Source organism: Lepisosteus platostomus, chromosome 1, assembly GCF_059453375.1.
Source record: "Lepisosteus platostomus isolate fLepPlt1 chromosome 1, fLepPlt1.hap1, whole genome shotgun sequence".
Lineage (NCBI taxonomy): Eukaryota > Metazoa > Chordata > Actinopteri > Semionotiformes > Lepisosteidae > Lepisosteus > Lepisosteus platostomus.
Genome location: NC_142611.1, coordinates 63,016,397 through 63,035,802, shown reverse-complemented (window position 1 = coordinate 63,035,802; position 19,406 = coordinate 63,016,397). Strand labels below are relative to the sequence as shown.

Sequence of the window (19,406 nt, the reverse complement as noted above, 5' to 3'; positions counted from 1 at the left end):
GCGCCGACCCAGCCGGTCTGGACCCGGCTGGAGGAGAGTGCGACTGACCACCTGACCGCGCTTACCTCCGGGGTCTCCCGCTCCTCGAAGAAATCGCCCACCGGCATCCTGGGGCTGAAACTGAAGTGCTCCCGGGTGACCCCTAAACCCTGGTGCCTGTTGAGGTACTGGGGTGACAGGAGAGAAAGATTACTTAGTAACAAGATCAGGCTCAGGTCACAGTTAATAATTAACATGACAGGGACATAACCGGAGGGCATGGGGCAGTGGATAACATTTCTGTCTCGCAGCTGTGAGGCTATGGGTTCAATTCCGGACCTGGGGTGCTGTCTGTGTGGAGTTTGTATGTTCTCTCTGGGTTCGCCTGGGTTTCCTCTGGGTGTTCCAGTTTCCTCCCACAGTCCACAGACCTGCTGGTGGGTTAATTGGCTTCTGGGAAAACTGGCCCTGGTGTGAGTGTGTGCGCCTGTGTGTCCTGTGATGGACTGGTGTCCTGTCCCGGGTGTATCCGCACTTGTGCCCATGGCCTGCTGGGATAGGCTCCAGCTCCCCTACAACACTGAACCGGAAGAATCAGTTAGGAGATGGATGGATGGAAAAACACGGGGAAGGCTGTCCGCCCCATCAGTAGACTCCAGTGTTATCAGGCCCCCTGGAACACTTCCTGAAATCACAGGGTCTTAGCCACAGGACTGTGGACCCCTGGCTTTTCCTGAGACAGTGCAGGGGCTCCCCAGAATCAAGGCCAGTCCAGCACTCCTGCAGTAACGCCTAGAAACAAGGGAGCGTGCTGCTCGACTGCACTGTTTGGACACTAGTGCTGGTGCTGACCAGTCACAGGGAAGAAACAGACTGTCGCGCATGTTCTGTTAACGCAGAATAACGCAGGTTTTATACGAATGAGTCGTGCCTTTGCATAGCGTGCCCCATGCCACACAGGCCTTGACGTTGGTGACCCCTGCAAGACCAGCTCGTTCCAGCGAAGGGGCCTTGGATTGCCAAAATGAACCGGGGGCTCGTGCACGCCCAGAGACGTTACCTTGATGACCTCGGGGAACTGTTTCATCCTCTTCCCGCAGGGGCTGTAGTACCAGGTCTCTCCTTTCAGCCGGCTTTCGCTCCTCCTGATGCGGATCTCCCGCCTCCAGCTGCAAGGACACAGGCGCCCAGTCAGTAGGGGGAGGAAATAAACTTCACTGCACTTGTGCTTGCTTTGTGACAAAGCATCTCTCATTTCGCCTTTGCCATCTGGAGCTTGTCTACAGCAACTGGCTCAATACAGGTGCCATGACTCTGCTAAATACTTGTGTCCAATTGTGCACAATTCTGTAAACCTCTTGTCACTGGAGCGTGCTTAGTGCCTTACTGCTTTTGAATGGTGTTGAGGGTTGTGAATCTTTCACTTTTTAACTGGTAAGCCAGGGGTTATGTCTTACTTAGCCTGGGGTACAAGGGTCCAAGGGGGCCCCAAGAATCAGGGACACATAATTCTTAGTCCAGTGGTATTAAAAACAACCCCTTCACAGTGGATCTGCTCTTGTGCCTAAAATGGATAAGGTACCCCATTTTTTTTAAAACCCCTCCTCCTGTGGGGGACACAGTCTTAACGGGACTAGGTTTGCTATACACATGCTCCATGAAATATTGTATAAATGAATCCAGATTCCTGGCTTTGCAGGATCTTGTCCTGGAGAAAACTGCTGGGAGACTCCAGGAGCGAAGAGCACCTTACCCGTGCAAAAGAGGAAACCGAACTTGCTCTTCTGTAGCGATCCTCCTCCTCTGGACCTCCCCTGCGACAAACAAAAGTGAAAATGAAGTAAAATAACAAGGACTGCAGTCAGCTTCTCCAATGCAGATCGATTCAGCGACAGCGACGCACCGGCTGTGGGAGGGGCTCACCTGTGGGCGTGGTGCTGCCAGTCTCCTCCCTCTCCCCACCCACTTCTTTCTCCCGCTTCTTCGCCTTCAATGGCAGGGGTACCGCTCTGGAGGAGGGGTGGTAGGACACCTGCACCTGGGCTAGAGCTTCCTGAGCCTCACTGTCCTCTTCGCCCTTCTCTTCTTCCTCCTCCTCTTCCTCTTCCCAGTCTTCCTCCTCCCCCTCCTCCTCCTCCTCCTCCTCCTCTTCCCCGCCATCCCCTACTTCCACCTTGGCAGGGGCCTCCTCCCCTCCGTTTTCACTTTTTGATTCATCCTGAGAAAACCGGGAATCTAGAAGAGAAAGAGGAGCATGCGACTTCAAAGACAGCTGAAACCAGCAGCAGGTCTAGTAATGGCCTGGTCGAGGTGCACCGAGGTCAGACGACTGTGGTGCTGCTGTCCACGCCTGTCTCTGAAAAGGCACAAACTGACACCACAAGGTAGCCCCAAGGTTTTAAAGGTCACTAAAGCAACTTCACACAAAAGTGTCATAAAGCAGTCTCCTGCTCTCTCTCAGACCAGTGAAAGAACTCAAAGCTAGTGCAAGGCGATTTTTAATTAATCTGACTCCACCCCAACTGGTAATCTGTAACTTTTTAACCCCAACTTCTCGGCTCACAATACTGACATCCGTACTGAAGCGCGACAGATACGATCCACCGACCCCCACCCTGCCCCACCTCAGAGCGTCGCTTTACCAGCTGTGTGTCGCCACTTCAGGATTCTCTGGCACTGATGCCAAGCAGCTCCTCGCGGCTCACACAGCTCCACCCGGCTCCCGACCCCCCTCCTGCTCTACAGTCAGCTGCATGAGGTGATGGCCCCCTCATGGCACGAGATGCACGAGTCACACCTGAGATACAGGCCTAGACCAACACTCCAACACTAAACCCTTCGGCACCTCAGGAGCCGTTCAGGAGCCAGTCCTCGGTCTAGATTACGATAGAGCCCATAGTGGGCACTGAAACCAAGAGTGCCGCTTCAATACGCTTGCAAGTTGACTTTAGAAAGCGGGCACAGATGTGGCACACAGTGTGAAGAAGTGCATGTTTCTTAATAAGGTAGGGACAGGTGGGTGAAGACGGAGAACAGGATTCGTCACCAGACAGTAGGGGGCAACTCGTGCGCGCATTTCAGACCGCTGGAGCTCGTTTCCCAGCCGGGACAGAAAGGGCGGGGCCAGGATCTTACCTCGATCGGGCGAGGCCCCGCCGCCGTCACACCCAGCCACATCCAAGCCGTCAAGCAAGGGAGCAGCACGGTTCTCGAACACCTGTGCACCAACGGGGCGCCGCCCCCCATCCCACTGTTCCTCCTCCTCCTCCGACACCGCCACTGAACCAGGGGCGTCCTGGTCCTCCTCGCTCTCCGAACCTGCAGTCAACAGCAGTGAAAAGTCAGGCCCAACAATGCCAACGTCGGCCGTGCCCGGCCCCTCCTTCTGACCTATGACCCCGCTAAGCCCACATGCGAGACAGCAGACCTATTTCTGATGCCGAGCTCAAAGGCTCACTTGATCACACTGATGCGTAGCTAATAATCTAGCCGAGGAAGGGAGAGCTTTGTTCTGTAAAAACTCAGAGCTGTTAGTGTTCAACTAAGAATTAATGGCACAATGGGCGGCACAGTGGCACAGCGGTCAATATCTCTGCTTGCAGCGCTGTGGCCCTGAGCTTAGTCTGTGTGGAGCTTGTATGTCCCCCCTCCACCCCCACGTTTGTGGATCTCTGCTTTCCTCCCTCAGTCCAAAGACGTGCTGGCAGGTTAACTGGCTTTTGGGAAAACTGGCCCCGGTATGAGTGTGTGTCCTGTGATGGACAGCCTTGCTTTCTGGGATAGGCTCCAGCTCCCCTGTGACCCTCTACTGGAAGAGGAGGCCAGAGAATGGATGGAGGAATGACAGCTGTCACACAGGATGTCACAGGACAGCAGTTCCAGGGCCAGGCAGCACGCCAAGAACCACGCAGGACCGCCAGTGTGAAGATGCCGAGTGTAGCTGTAGTTAGAACCGGGCTATCGCAGCAGACGACGAGGCTCACCCCTGCAGGAAGAGGAGGCGTTCGAGATCGCGTTGTCCGAGGCGGAGGCGAGGGAAACGGCCGCTTGCGAGGCCTCGTTAAGGGAGTCGCCCACGGACTCATTCTGCGCCGTCTCCGCCAGGGCCGAGCACTCGAGGGAGGAGTCGTCCGCGGCGGAGCTGGCGCCTAGGGACTCCTCCTCCGCCCCGGGCGCGCCCCCTTGCGGGGAGCCCTCCCCCGAGCAGCCGCCGCCCCCCGAGCGCGACTCCCCCGCCCCCGGGGCCTCGAGCCCGGAGTCCTCCAGCAGGCAAGGGAAGCTGCTCATGGAGTCCTCTGTGTCGCAGACGTCGTCCAGAGACCCGGCCATCTGGGAGGACTCGTCAGGGGAGTCGCAGTCCCGGGGGGGCCCGTCCATGGACCCCCCGAGCGAGGCAGGGCTGGCCACAGGCCCCTCTCCTTTGTCCCGCCTTGCAGTCTGACCTGCTGGGTGGGCTGCCGCCTGCATGTCGCTTCCTGGCCCAGGAGAGGAGGGCTGGCTCAGTGCGGCTCCCAAAGGGCAGGGGCTTCCCAGGGAGGCGCCCCCCAGCTGGGAGCCCCTCCTCTGGTCCCCGTGATCAGGATCCCGCGAGGCCGCCTCTACAGGAACCCCCACGGCGTGCCCCGTCTCCCTGCACTCAGTCGGGGAGCGTCCAGAGCTGGGCAGGGCATGCTGGGAGCTGTCCTGATGGCAGGGTTCGCTTACGGGCTGCAGGGGGGCCGAATCGGGGGCAAAAACGTCCGTCTTGGCGGGGGGGAGCCTGGCTGCTACTCTCTCCATGCCATTGTAGCTGCTGCTCATGTGCCCTGTGGATCATAAGAGATACAGAGAGAGGAGATTGAAATGGTATACAGCTGCTGGAGCAGAATGGCTGTTGCGCTTCAGTGTGCTGTGTAGACACCCTGAACCCCCAGGACGACCGGGATTAGACACCCTGCAGACACACTGACCCCCCAGGACCAGGACTGGACACCCTGCAGACACACTGACCCCCCCAGGACCAGGACTGGACACCCTGCAGACACACTGACCCTCCCAGGACCAGGACTGGACACCCTGCAGACACACTGACCCCCCCAGGACCAGGACTGGACACCCTGCAGACACACTGACCCCCCCAGGACCAGGACTGGACACCCTGCAGACACACTGACCCCCCCAGGACCAGGACTGGACACCCTGCAGACACACTGACCCCCCCAGGACCAGGACTGGACACCCTGCAGACACACTGACCTCCCCAGGATGACTGGGATTAGACACCCTGCAGACACACTGACCCCCCAGGACCAGACCAGCAGGTGCATAGATTTTCCTATTCAAATGCCACTCAGACCCACTCCAAACCTGTTTTTTGTGGAATCATTTTTGATCTCCTGGAATTAAACTATGATCACAAATACTGTAATAAAACAGCAATACAATTAAACAAAAGGCAAACAATATATTATTTACGCCCTTGACTTTGTCAGCAGCAAGGGAGGAATACAAATTACCGACGGGCCTGCGGGTTGCAATTCAAGCAACATACAGGCTCGGAGATTTACAGTCAACAGCGCAGGCTGAAGCGTAGCTGGGGCACAAGCACAACCACACCTGCAGGTTTAATCAGAAAAAGCACAAAGCCTTCTACTACCGAACTGTGAAGGGTTCATTTCCGACCACCTTCCTCACTGCCAAACAGCCAGGACACACGGAGACTTTGCAGACAAAGATTCTGCAGAACAGGTGAGCGTTCGATCGCTCCTCCGTTCCCCCCGCCCCTGGCCAAAGACACCTGGCTCTCTTCTACTGGAACTAAACAAAGGACGTCCTCTTCTGACCGCTCCCACGCAGGGCGACCAGCTGATCGATCGCCAGGGACCCCTCTGCCACCGGGGGAAGGGGCAGGGCCGTGCGGAGGGGGGCGTTAAAGAGCCGCCGCAGGCCAGGACTCTGCCGCAGAGATCTGTGCGCGCGGCAGAGACCAGACACAGAGCCTGGCGGGTTGGGGGCCGTACCGCCGAGGCCCCGAGCAGCTGTCTCGAAAACGCGCGCCGCTGGAGGGGAGAGCAGGAAGTCTGAACGGGGGCCACCGGCCAGGGGAGCAGGCTTTTAAAAATAAGAATCAGCTGGGAGGCGCGAGCCGGCCAAGCGCTGGGAAGAGGAACTTCCTGTCCTCCTGCTGCAGCCGGACACCTGCGCTCGAGCGGAGTGGGGGGGGGGGGGGGGGGCAGATTCCGAGCAGCCACGCCCTGCTCAAAGTGCGTCATCATCCGTTTCATCCGACTTGAACTCTGCACCGTGCTGGAGAGAAGACTCCACAGCCATTCCCCGGCTAGAAACCATCTCCACGGCGGGGCTGACTCTGGGAGCAGGCACTTTCCATTCGCAGGCGGCGGGAGCAGCGATCCCAGCGATCCCCCTCTCCGCACCGGAAAGGCTGGGAAACTCAGCGGATGACCCTGGGGACATCCCGACTCGCCCCAAGCCGGGCTGCTGGCTTCTGCCTTGATTAGTCCACCGCGATGCGGCGGGAGGTTCCCAGTGGCGGGGGATGCTGGGTATTCACAAATCAGCGCGTATTTCACCCGCTTCTAGCCTTCAGCTGCCTCTGTGGAAAATCAGGCCTCGCGCGCGGGAACACTAGTGCTGCGCGCTGCTCGAGCGCTTCCGACAACAGCTGGACTCAAGTCACGCTTGTGCCGAGCAGGGGGGGGGGGTGTTTATAGTCATCCATTTTCTAAACCGTTTAATCCAGTTCAGGGTTGCTGGGGAGCTGGAGCCTATCCCAGCAGGCAACTGGCGCAAGGCGCACACACACCCACACCAGGGCCAACTAACCTACTGTACCAGCATGTCTTTGGATTGTGGGAGGAAACCAGAGCACCTGGCGGCAACCCACACAAACACAGGGAGAACATGCAAATTCCTCGAGTAGCAATCAAAGATCCGGGCTTAAACCAGGGCCCCAGCGCTGCGAGGCAGCAATTTTCACTACTGAGTCACGGAGCTGTATTTTACAATGCAACTTTATTAACAGTTTCAATGTATTTTAAAGGGAATTTATCTAGTGAAAGCAGCTGTATTAAGAATTAAAGCCTAGGCACAAATACAACTCAATACAGCATGGGTCAAGACCCCCCCCCCTTCACCCCTCACCCCCAAAACCAGGCACCCATGCATGCTGGGAAAGCAATCTAGACTATGCGCCAAGCACAAAACCCAGCAGACTGCTTATGGTATGACTCAGAATGAGCGATGGGCATCACACAGGGCCTTCCCAACACGATCATCCAGAAAACCGATAAGCTTTACCACAAGTCTGGAGTATGTACTGAGAGCAACAGAGATAAAACACTTAAATCTCTTCCTGCTTCAATACAGGAGAAACATCTGACCTGATAACTCCAGCTCATTCAAAGATAAGAGATAAAGGCAGACAGGCAGGCAAGATGGCTGTGGGTTCTGTAGCCGAGTTCTTTCTGGCCTCACCCGAGAGAAAAGAGGGTTCAGGAAACAGGCGAGTCACAGAGATTTACAGCCTCCTACTGTCTCAGGAAACAGACAGCTGAGACCCACCAGAGGAAATCAGACAGGACGCTGATAACACTGTGGGCAACATCAGTGCTGTCAATGGAAAGGAGATGTGTATATACACACACACACATCAAGTCTGAAAAATGTACAAGCATAGAAGTTCATAAAAGAAGCTCTGCATGCTTTCCATGTTTAACTTTTGCTTTCTCTGTTCAAGAGCTATTTTTTCCCAATTAACATTAGAGATCCCAGCTCCTCCCACCCCCCTGCCTCCACCGGGTTAGAGCTAATCTCAGACTCTGTGGAGACGTAGGTTTGCTCAGAACACCACAAATCAAGATCAAGTTTCCTGGACTTATTTAGACGCTGGATGCACAAAGCAGGGTGGACAGATCACGGGGCCTTTGTTCCAGTCCAAGACCTGGGGCACAACTTTGTGTTTGTGGTCGCTGGCAGAGCTCAGTGTCAATAAAGATTTGCAGTGCAACTCAACTAGTCGGTCGGTCTCTTAAGAAAGATAACAGACAAGAAGAGTTACTAGGACCATCTGTCCGTTGGGTAGTTAGTAGCTAATGGATCTGAGGATGTGATCCAGCTGTTTCCTGAGAGGATACAGGGTATCGGCTTTGAGTAACAGCAGCTTGTTCCACACTCCCACCACCCTTTGGGTAAAGAAGTGCCTCCTGTTCCCAGCTTTCACTTGTGCTCACTGGTTCATGTTTCAATGCTCATTCTTAAGAAGTACGGTGGGTTGGTTTCGCCAAAGCCCTTGAGGATTCTGGATGACTCGTCTCAAGTGTTTAAGATCCTAAAAGTGTCAAGAACCGCTTAACCCAGAGATCTGGACATCGCCAGGCTGTCACCTCTCCGACCCTGCAGCCCAAGAACTACAGGCTCCCCCTCTCAGCCAAGACAGAGATTTCAAAATGATCTGCGAAACAAAAAAGATCTTCCACACCCACATGGTCTGAAGCTAGAAAATGTTCACAGCTGCGCTTTCTGAAATCTGCACGATTTCCTGCACAGCCTTCAGCAACAGGCCTGCAGAGGCTGCAAGCTGGGGTTCTGTGCGGCTGGAGGCACCGGTCCTTGCGCTAGAGACCCCGATGAGCAACACGGGAAATGACTCGCCCCCGCCCCCCCCCCTCCCAGCCGAATCAGACGCGTCTCTAAAGGAAGCAGGCCGATCCGTTTGCAGCCAGCGCCTTGAGGTCCCACGGCGTGCTGTGCTTTTTAAACCAGGGGAACGAGCCTCCCGCTGCAGAGCAGGCTGATCCGTTCCGGAGTTTAGAAGCCGCCAATTGCGATTCCAGCTGCTTCCAGCCAAGGCAGGATTTTAAGTCTGGTCTTGCAGAAACAAGACGCAGACGGACAAGGTCCGCGGGGTGAGCGTCAAGCGACTCGCTTTGCTGCCCCACCCGCGGGAACCGCTAAAAGGAAAACCCGGCACCGGATTACCCTTCCATCCCCACCCCTATCCCCAAAACGCTGCACCTGGGCCAGGGTGCCAGGGCCGGTACACGAAGGCTCACCCACCTGGCGTGACGGAGGGGGGCAGAGCCGCACGCATGCCCGAGGTGCTGTCCAGGGTCAGGGGGCCACCTCCTCCTCCTCCTCCTCCTCCGTTCTCAGGCGCCGCGCTCACAGGGGGCGGGACGGGCACGGTCACGGGCGCAGGCGGCAGTGGCGCTGGCACAGGGAGGGGGCTGGGCGCAGCGCTCCGGCTCAGGGTCACGTGCTGCGGGCTGCCGTGTGGGGAGGAGTAGGCCTGTGCGGGGGGGGTCATCATCTGGCGCTGGGGCTGAGACATGGGGTAATAGGGCATGCCGTTGGTCACCATGCCGTAGTGCTGCTGCTGCTGCTGAGGCTGGTGGTGGTGGTGGTGGTGATGGGGGAGCGGCTGGGGCTGCTGCTGGTGATGCTGGGCGGGGGGCATCTGGGCATGCACCTGGCTCGGGTACGTCCCGTACACGCCATGCGAGTTGTAACTCATAGGCAGGGGGGAGCTGCTCTGCTGGTGGCTGGGGCTCCCGCTGTTCCAGTACTGGGCCCCTCTCAGGGTGACGTTGGGAGGTGGGGCCGCCACCGCCGCCGCGGCGGGGGCCTGCCGAGCTGAAGCGGCCGAGACCGCCGTCGCCGTCGTCACCGCCGCCCCCACGCCCCCGTTGAGCTGGTACTGCGCGTGTCCTTGGAAGTGCTGCTGGGGCGGCGCCGGCTGCTGCTGCTGCTGCTGCGGCTGCGGCTGCTGCGGTTGCTGGGGCAACTGCATCACCCCGCCTCCTGGGCTCTGCTTGTGGTGCACGCCCACCCCGGGCCCCGCCCCCTGCCCCGCCCCCATGGCGGGGACATACTGAGACTGGTTCCACAGGTAGTCGTAGCCCAGGCCGGTCTGGTGGTTGCCCATCAGGGAGTAGGAAGGGTGGGAGGAGATGTGGGACCCAGCCGCACTGGTCCCGATTACAGTAGTGATGCCGTTCACATTCAAGTCGCCGTTCAGATCTGGAACAGAGGGAGAGAGGCAGGGGTGAGCTTGTACACATTTGGGCATCGCTGGGGAGATTCTCCGCCTTCAGATCAGGAACTAAACCATCTTTTGCCCTCCGTTTCTCGGGGCTTTGTTAGAGAAATAAAAAGACCACCTGCGGCACCGGCCATCTGTTTCCGAGCGTTTGGCGACGTGAAAGCCGCAGCGCTAACGAGCCGGGGATGAAGGGGAGGATGCTCGCAGCAGACAGGCAGGGGTCTGCCCTGTCAAGCCCTCTGCCCCTCCTGAACTCTCAGTCCTCGTCACAAAACCCGCGGACGCCGATGCTCTCGGACAGGGGCCAATGCGGGCAGGTGGCACCTCACAGGTGGCGTCTCGGCTGGACTCGAGGCTCGGGCTCCGCCAGCTGGCGGCTTCAGTCGCCACTGGTTTCAACATCTGGACCGGAGCCTGTGATCAATTAGCTCCCCAACAGGCCAGATGGGTCGAATGGCTCCTCTTGCGCGTGAGCTTGCCAGTGTTCTTAAGACTGCTGACAAACAGGCACTAAACAGTAAGGCTGCGAACTGGGGTCACTGCTGCTCCCTTGCTGTTGACCTCCTGTGACTGGCTCTTTCCTCAGACAGGCTCGCTCTCCCTGTCCCTTTTCCCTGCGCGACGCCCCTTTAACGCACACGAGCGATGGGCCCATTGCTAGCGAAAGCACACCTCTCAGACAGCAGTGTTAGCTAAGGGAGGAAGGCAGCGGTGCGGAGCAGCGGCCAGGGCTGGTCACTGGAATCCCAGGTGAGACACGGCTGCTGTACACAAAGTGCTCCAGTGAAATCCCCAGCTGTACGAACAGACGCTCTCAATACACGTAACGAATGAAGGAGCTCGCAGACCCCCACTTACATCACGTTGCTTCTGACATCTGGACCATCCATCCAGTTTCTAACTGCTTTAGCAACGGGCTACAGAAGACAAGTTACCCACCAGCATGTCTTTGGACTGTAAGAGGAAAAGGAGGATACCTGGAGGAAACCCACGCAGAACACACAAGCTCCACCCAGACAGCACCCCGGTCTGGAACTGACCCCAGGACCCCAGTGCTGCGAGGTGGCAGCCCAGACCACAGCCCCACCGTGCTACCTTGCCAATCTGATATAAATGGGCACCGTGTCCCTCCATCGCCCGCAACTCCAACAACAACGGGCACTGCAGCTGTCCCTCCGCCCCCGGCCCCTCTGGGAAAACCCACCCAGGAAGACCGAGGCGCCCCCGCGAGACGCGCCCATCTCGGCGGACTCACTCTTCGCTTGCTGAGGGAAGCTCATCGAGGACCCGTTAGTGTAGAGAGACTCCCCAGAGGAAAGCTTCAGTCCTGAGCCGGCGGGCGCCGAGGGGTGACCGCCGAAGTTAAAATGGTTGTCCGCTTCCATGACCTGCAAGAAGAAAAAAAAAGACAGGCACTAAGCACGATGATGCACAGTGAATGGACAAAAAAAAAAACATCCCTCTGTCTTCCAACCACTTCTTCCAGTTCAGGGTCACAGGGGAGCTGGAGCCTATCGAGCAGGCGAGGCAGGGTACACCCTGGACGGCACGCCAGTCCATCACGGGGCAAACACAGACAGACACGCTCACACCAGGGCCAGTTTTCCCAGAAGCCAGTTTACCTCCCAGCATGTCTTTGGACTGTGGGAGGAACCTGGTGGAAACCCACACGAACACAGGGACACCACGCAAACTCCACACAGACAGCACTCCGGATCCAAAACCAACCTGGGGGGCCCCTGCACTGCGCCACCAATGACGCCCACAAAACCACCACAACCTCTCCCTCGCCAGCCTGTGTCTCACAGCCTGTTTTCTCACAGGAGAAAAGGCACAGCGGGCCTCCAGCGGTGCACACCAGGGCTGCACTGGAAAAGAAAGCCCACGCTGCCTGCAAGCGGACCCTGCAGACTCATTAACCGCACAGAGGAAAGCGGTCTTTTCCTTTTTTTGGCCCGAGCCGCTCTGAAGATGACCTCCTGCCGGTTGCGACTACAACCGAGAAGATATTCTGGGAAAAACACATCCAGAATACTACTACAATCCGTTTCTCCCCCCATCCCACCCCCCCCCGATATTCAGGAGAGGGTTTAACCTCCAAGCTTCATTCGGGGGAGAGGGGCCAGAGGGCGCGAGGCTGGGCAACACTCCCAGGGGGTCACCAGGTCGCTGCGGGGGGCAATCCGAGGACGCCAATTACCCTGGACTGCGATATCTTCAGAATGCAGGAAGAAACCAGGAAAGCCACGCGGGCACAGGAACATGCAAGCTCCACACAGACAGCCACAAACAAACTCAAGACCTGGAGCTCTATGGCGCTAAAATCCCCGTTTGTAACCACTGAGAAAAAAAAAACTACAGGACTCCCATCCAGTTCTGGTCTCAGGCATGATTGTGCAGGGGAAAGAACATGAATCCAACTGCTCGGCATGCAACAGTCCTGGCTGCTACCCCAGCCCAGGTCCTGAAGCAGCACCGTCTCTTCGGGGTTTTGCTCCAGCTGAGATCTCAATCACAGGCTCACTCATTTCAGCTCTCCTGTTGGGGGTGTAATTTGCAAATCTACTTTCGGCACTTTTTCGCTCAGATGAGGTGGGCAATTGGTATTTCAGAGGTCTCAGAACTGCCCTCATTCAGGCGCGCTGCGTGAAAAGTAACCAGACCAGACCTCTGCAGAAGGAAAGAGCCCGCACTGTGCCTGTGTCTGATACTGTCACCCACTCCTGTCTCTGTCACTGACACAGTCTCACTCCCCGGCCATGTGTGCTCCTCACCAGCTGATCACCTCGTCAGAGCTGCTGAATCAGAAGGAACAGCCAGCAGGGTGAGGAGAGGCTGTGTGAGGCTCTGGGAGATGAAGCTGTAGAAACAGTGCCCTTCAGCTGGGGTATTTCTGACACACGGGACTGACTGGAGAAACGGGTTCAACACAAGTCTCAGCCAGCAAGCAGGCCAGTGCCTGTAAGTCACCAGTAAGCACTGGAGCTGGAATGAGAACCAGCAGACACAGTGTTCCTGCAGGAACGGGGGTACGCTGGGGTACACTCCAGCAGGTCATAGCTTACTCCGCCTCCAGTAGCCAAGTGCATGGGCACCGGTCGCCAACACTGGAGAACTAGGTCACAGGGTCGCCCCCTAAACATGGAGCAACCGTGGGAGACAGGAGCCAGCAGGGTAGGGCAGCCTGCTGGAGTCCAACAGCAGCATCTGCACTCAAACCCACAGCCCTCCAGCTGGGAGACCAGAGCCCCGAGCCCTCTGCCCCGGGCTCGCAGGACCAGGAGCAGCCAGCCTGGGATAGAGAGAAGAATGGGGCTCCCAGAGATCCCCACCTCCCTCCAGGACCCCGTCCTTACAGCAAGGACAGCGTAGGGGTGACCAGACCAAGCGCTGGGGAGGGGAAGGCCTGTCGGGTTCGGTCATCCATCATTCAGTAAAATGCGCCAGCCCGATTAATGGGGGCCTCGCTGATCACACCGGCCCAAAGGCCACCCTCTTCTTTGTGAACGTTTTTATGGTCACCGCTCACGTTACAGCGTGCTCCCGGGCAGGGCTCAAGGATTCTGGGATTTTCTTCAGAGCTGCGATTCCTGCAGGACTGAGGCTCGCGAGGGAGCCGCGCTGGGCACGACGGGACTGAGGCGGAGAGGCGAGAGATGTAACTGCCACGGCTCTGGCCGCCCGCTCCACTCGCGTCCCTCGTAAGACGGTCCAATAATAATGAAAAAAAAATACTTCACACTCGCTCGGGAAGTCATCACCCGTGTCCAGATATTGTTTCTCAGAGAAAATAGCGCCCCACATATTTTGCAAAAGCTGACAAAATTATTTTGTTTTTCGATTTTACCGACTCCACATCCCACGTAAAATAAGGCATTTTGATATTTAATCAAATGTAAACAGCATTTCATCAGTTTGTTTTTAAAATATAAGACGGAGCAGGTGGGGGGGAAAGTTGAGTCCCTAAAACGTGCGATATTTTATTTTTTCGCCTGTTCTTACAGGCGCAGCGACGACTCGCTTCTGCATCATTTGCTGTAATGCAACGCACAAGCAGGCAGCAATTGGCCAGCGTACAAGAAGCGAGCAGGCGTTGTCATCTGCGGGGCGGCTGTGTCACGATCGCCGACCAGGACGACATCACGAACAACAGCACTTCCACAACTCCTAAAATGTCGCAGCTGCCGAGTCCGCCCGGGCAGCCCCGCTGCTAGGCAGCGATGCGATGCGCGGGGCCGGACCGGACCGCACACCGTGCGCCGGCCGCCTCGCTGCTGCCGCTCCTAGGGGCTCTGGCCGTCGAAGCCGGGGAGCTCTCCATCGTTTTTAATCCGAAAATGAGTGTTTGTGTCCCCCCCCCAACCCCAGAAATACCCCCACAAAAAACACGCAGCGAAAATGCGGTGTTGTTGTTTACTGGATTAGAAGGAGACATGAAGAAAACTGTTCGGTAGCTACCTTGTTTGTTACACACCGACAAAATAGCTCTGGATGGGTATACATCGCCTCATGAAATGTTTAAATGCCTTCTCCCTCAATCAATAAGCCCGGCCGGTTTAGAAAATGCGGCCATTATTTTTACACGTACATTTAAAACTCCGCCTGAACAAGCGAGGAACTCCGGCCGCCCCGACCACGCGTTCAGAAAATGAAAACAAGCCCCCTCTCTCCCTCAAATCAAGTCCCAAAAAATACACGGACCCCTCTTGGCGTCTCCCTAAAACCGCTAACCGCAGAATAACGAAAGTAAGCTCACGGATTTCCCGTCGACACAGAGGAAAAAAAAGAAAACGAAAATTACTCCGGCAACCTTTAGTAAACGCGACAACTTTATAACCAAAACAGAGTAAAACACGAAAAAACCACCGAAATGGCGAAACGGAAAACGGGCAGAAAACGTGGCAGGTTAACAACGAGGGAGCCATCGTCGCCTGGCCCCTCCGTGTGCCGACTGGATGCGTTTAAACTTTTTTCATTAAAACTTTTAAATAATATAAATGCGTGTTTTCGGGAAACGAACCCGGGCCTTTCTCTCAGTATTACACTGCAAAAAAGCCCGTTAAGGTCCCAGATCGCTTTACTACTTCCGAAACACAGCCCCCACTCACCCACGGAACACAGTATCGGGGAAAACGTCCCGAGTAAAGACCAAGAAATTATTTAGTAAAAAAACATCATTTGTTACCTAAAACATGAAAATGGCACAAGGCCTCTGGCACCAATTGAGGCCTCGTCTTTATTAGACAGTGACTAGTCCACATCAAAGGTTATTTATAATTGTTGAAACTTCATTCTCCAATACACTCCGCGACTGCATTCCTCGAAAAAACAACACGATTCAGAAACTTTTTTTGGTTAAAATACTATCTTTTCCCTCCGGGGTTTTAGCATTATAAAAGATAAAAACGTAAAACGATCGTCTTCAAAAACCGGCCCTTTAAATTTCTCCTTACGACCGACAGGCAACTCGGACGCTCCTCTTTTGTTTAATAAACTCGCATTGTTTTTCCCCGTTCGCTCACAGTGGAGAAATTTTGAAACAGCAACTGCACACACACACACAGAGCTCCAAAAGTTTGCACAGTAAAAAATTAAAATAAAAAAATCCCCACCTCGTATTCCTTGCTTATCAAAGACACCAGTGCCTTTGAGCTTTCGAGGGAAGTCCGGGTACAGTTCGGAAAGGGGATCGTAGGTCAAAATAATAAAACAGGTAATCGCTAACCTTTAGGTTCCAAATTAGCAAACATGGCTGGTGTATTTGAGTGCAGCCATGATCATTGAAAAGAAAGAAATTCAACCTAAAGGAAGTGAATGGTGCTATACACACCGCGGGACGCCAGGCTGCCCCGGGTCCTAACGCCTGCCTGACACAACAGTGGCTGATGCCTGCTGCCACATTTCCTGGCTAGAGAGTCCCTTTTGGAGAAATCCCTCGGAAGAAAGGCCCTCGATTTTAAAAATAACCCTAACCCAAAAGCCTGTGATTATTACAGCCGTACGGCTGTCAGGGTTAACATATTAAAAGCCACAAAAGACGGATCTCCTGTAAGCGCTACCAGAGCTGAGTCTCTCTGAGAGGGGTTATTTTAATACAATGCTAACTTATTCAAAAAGTTATTTTTATGGTAAGGTTGGGAGAGAAAAGCTTGTCAGTTTCGGGGAACCCCCAGTTGAGAATCCCTGGAGATGAGCAAAAACAGGTCAACTTAAAGAGTTTGTTTTGACTATCGGTCACTCGCTCGACCAGGTGTGCTTCCATTCCACCAGACTGCGTTAAAATAATTATTCCGTGCTAGAGACAGGCGTCTTTGCACTGTAAACACTAAACCCCTTTACAGGCAAGACACCCTTTGGGGGCGAGGAAACAGGTAGGACTCCGGTTGCTCAGCAGTTTAATCCATTTTAGATTTTGCCATCTGAAAATGACCCCAATCCAGCAGACCTGTTGTTCAGCATCCCTGTAATCTTCACTCCTCACACCTCTGCCAGGGAGCTCAAAATCAGGTAGCAAGCCTGGACTCTCCTGCACCTGGTGCTCACTCAGAATATGCAGCCAGCCTGCAGCTGGTAAAAACCAAAATGCATCAAACTGCTAAGGAACTGGAGTCTGATGTTTCTCTGAAATGTAATGAATTTCTGCACACGTAGGCTTTAGTTTTATCATCTCAAGGGTTAGCTGGTAGGAAACACTAATGCAGAACCCTAAAGCAGGGCTGCACAGTCCCGATCCATGCAAGGGCTGGGGTTCCTCCTGGTTTTCATTCCAGCTCATAATAATCTCTGCTCACTCAAACCCATTTAACAACTTTAGAAGCTGGTGCTAATATGGCAGTTTATTGCCATCAATAATTTAGCATGTGATTGTCAGCTGCCACTTTTTTAACAAGGCAACACCATGGCAGGGTGAAAGATTGTAACTGGGCGATTCAACCTCAAAAAGAGACTTAAATGGTTTGGGTATCCAAATATCACGATCTCACCTCTCAAACTGCAATCTGTGCTCACAGAGTTACACTAGGCCATTCATACAAAACCTACAACTGATATCATAATCAAAGAAACACCAACGCCTGCCTACCATATGAAAAACCCACACCAGCAGCAGAGCCTTATTCACTGCACAGCTGTATAATGTACAGCATTTCATTTTCCACAGCACACCTTGATTGGTCCTGTACCCTTTGCCTGTGTGGGGCTTGATCTAATCAGCGCTCAGCTGCAGAGGAAATCCGAACGTTAGCACAGCAGGCAGACAGGAGGCCCCCTGAAGGAGGGTGATGTCTGCAGGTACAGGCTTTGAGCTCTTAAGAGGTGGGGGTCACAGCACCACTAATGCTGCTGCTACAGCTACTGCTCCTATTACTCCTATTGCTACTGTAGCTACTGCTCCTACTGTATATCTGCTGCTGCTCCAGCTGGTGCTCCTATTGCTCCTACTGCAGCTACTGCTCCTATTACCCATATTTCTACTGCAGCTACTGCTCCTATATCTATTGCTGCTCCAGCTGGTACTCCTATTACTCCTACTGCAGCTACTACTGCTGCTGCTCCAGGTGGTGCTCCTATTACTTCTACTGCAGTTACTGCTCCTATTACCCCTATTTCTACTGCAGCTACTGCTCCCATTACCCCTATTGCTACTCCTCCTATATCTACTGCTGCGACAGCACCTGCTCCTATTACTCCTACTACAGCTACTAGTCCAATGCTACATGAACTGCTGCTCCAGCTAGTGCTCCTATTACTCCTACTGCTACTGTAGCAACTGCTCCAACACTACATCTACTGCTGACACTACTCCTCCTCCTGCTGCTGCTGCTGCTACAATTCTTCCTACTGCAGCCACTGCTGCCCCTAGTGCTACTATACTGTATATACAGTACTGCTGCTACTACACCTACTGCTGCCACTGATACTCCTATTGCTACTGCACTCACCAGCTGTGCAGCCGGGAGGTAACTACTACTACCTTCTTGTCCCACACTCACAAGCTCCCCTCAGCTTTGGTACTACAGGTAATTATGTCCAAATGATAATCAGCTCTGGATAATCATTCTGCTCTTGGTGAAAGGCGTGCAGCTATCCTCAGAGAGAAGACAGTCCAACTAAGTCTTGAGGGTGTTGGCACAAGAGTATTGCCCTAAGTCATGTCACACTGCGACTTGGACACTTACATTATGCTATTAGACTGCGCTTAGATTGATCCGGTCCGTGTTATTACCAGCTCCGGCACTCTGGTAAAAATGCCAGCTCCCAAGACTGGAGATTTCAGGCTTGTTACTTTATCATGGAGGAAATCGGCTTCGACTTCTCAGATTCGTCGGGGGCAGCTGGTAAAAGCTCCTTTAAGTCAAATAAGGCGTAAAGGGAGTTTGGTCCATATTTCCGTTGATCACTTATTTGAGACCACGGCCGCATGCTTGAATACTTGTACGGGTCTCGATCTGAAGGGTGACAGGGATTGTTAAGCAGTGCATCTCAGGCTTGTCGGCTGTGTGCTCTGCTCGCAGTCCTTGAGAGAGGGCAGAGACCCCCGAAAGCGAAGGAAACGACGCGTCTGCGCGAACTCGGACGGCAGCAGGACCCGGCGGAAGCCGGCGAGAGGCAGCAGGAAGTGATACCGCACGCGCACGGCCGGAGACAGAAAGACGGGGACACAAACAAGGGGGATGAAACGAAACAAAATGGATTTCAATTAAAAAAATAACCGTTGGGGGAAATTAGATAACGCGGGCGGCTTTGCCAAAAACGAGCCCCCCCCCTCCGCCCGCGAGCGTCATCTAAATTAGCCTTACCTCCCGGGTCCAGTTATAGACGGTGGTTTCGAAAAGGAGAAATTTGAAAGAGAGAAGTATTGTAATGAATTAAGTTTTCTCTCTCGGCTTCTTTTCTTTTCCGCTGCGTCCTCCTCTCGCCTGCCCCGTCCGCGTCGCTGGGTCTGCTCCTGCGCCGCTCGCCTGGCGGAGCCGAGCCGAGCCGAGCAGGTGGTCAGCGGCGCCCGGGCGATGCGGTGATGTCACTGATTCGCGCGATGTGCAGCGGCACGGGTCTGGCGCAGACCGGGGAGAGGACACCCACACTGGACAGTGCGGACCAGCCTGGGGGAGACGGCGAACAGCCAGGGGGAATCGCACTCTGAAATGCACACGTTTTAACATGCACGTCCCGATGCGAGAGTGCTAGGAAAGCGAGTGAGGAGAAACGAGATTTGAGAGTTCTTCCTTTGCAGGGATCCGAGCGTCTTACTCTTTTTTTTTAATTGCACTGTTCTGTCTATAATATGATACACCGCCCCCCGTCTCCACATTAATTAATGTGAATAATTTGCCACAGACGCACCGAACCATTTGAATGATTTTTAAAAGAACAATTTTATGCCTTTTTG

The 19,406-nt window shown here is 54.7% G+C and overlaps 1 protein-coding gene across 7 annotated transcripts in view; it reads right to left on the bottom strand.

The window, feature by feature from the left end:
* Nucleotides 1-19,188, bottom strand: part of baz2a (bromodomain adjacent to zinc finger domain, 2A) — a 43,647-nt gene extending 24,459 nt beyond the window's left edge. For 4 of the 7 annotated variants that reach the window (XM_088633448.1, XM_088633452.1, XM_088633451.1 and 1 more), the window contains exons 1-9: nucleotides 15,631-15,853; nucleotides 11,274-11,406; nucleotides 9,034-9,996; nucleotides 3,963-4,784; nucleotides 3,115-3,297; nucleotides 1,903-2,214; nucleotides 1,733-1,793; nucleotides 1,040-1,148; nucleotides 66-167 (exon numbers count right to left, since the gene is read on the bottom strand). In XM_088633448.1, the coding sequence (XP_088489574.1) occupies nucleotides 66-167; nucleotides 1,040-1,148; nucleotides 1,733-1,793; nucleotides 1,903-2,214; nucleotides 3,115-3,297; nucleotides 3,963-4,784; nucleotides 9,034-9,996; nucleotides 11,274-11,403 (2,682 nt within the window). In that variant the 5' untranslated portion in view covers nucleotides 11,404-11,406; nucleotides 15,631-15,853. Of the gene's footprint in view, nucleotides 1-65; nucleotides 168-1,039; nucleotides 1,149-1,732; nucleotides 1,794-1,902; nucleotides 2,215-3,114; nucleotides 3,298-3,962; nucleotides 4,785-5,614; nucleotides 6,070-9,033; nucleotides 9,997-11,273; nucleotides 11,407-15,203; nucleotides 15,484-15,630; nucleotides 15,854-18,816 lie in introns of those variants that run through there. The other 3 variants (XM_088633449.1, XM_088633450.1, XM_088633455.1) reach the window with 3 other exon arrangements.
* Between the last annotated feature and the right edge of the window lie 218 nt (nucleotides 19,189-19,406).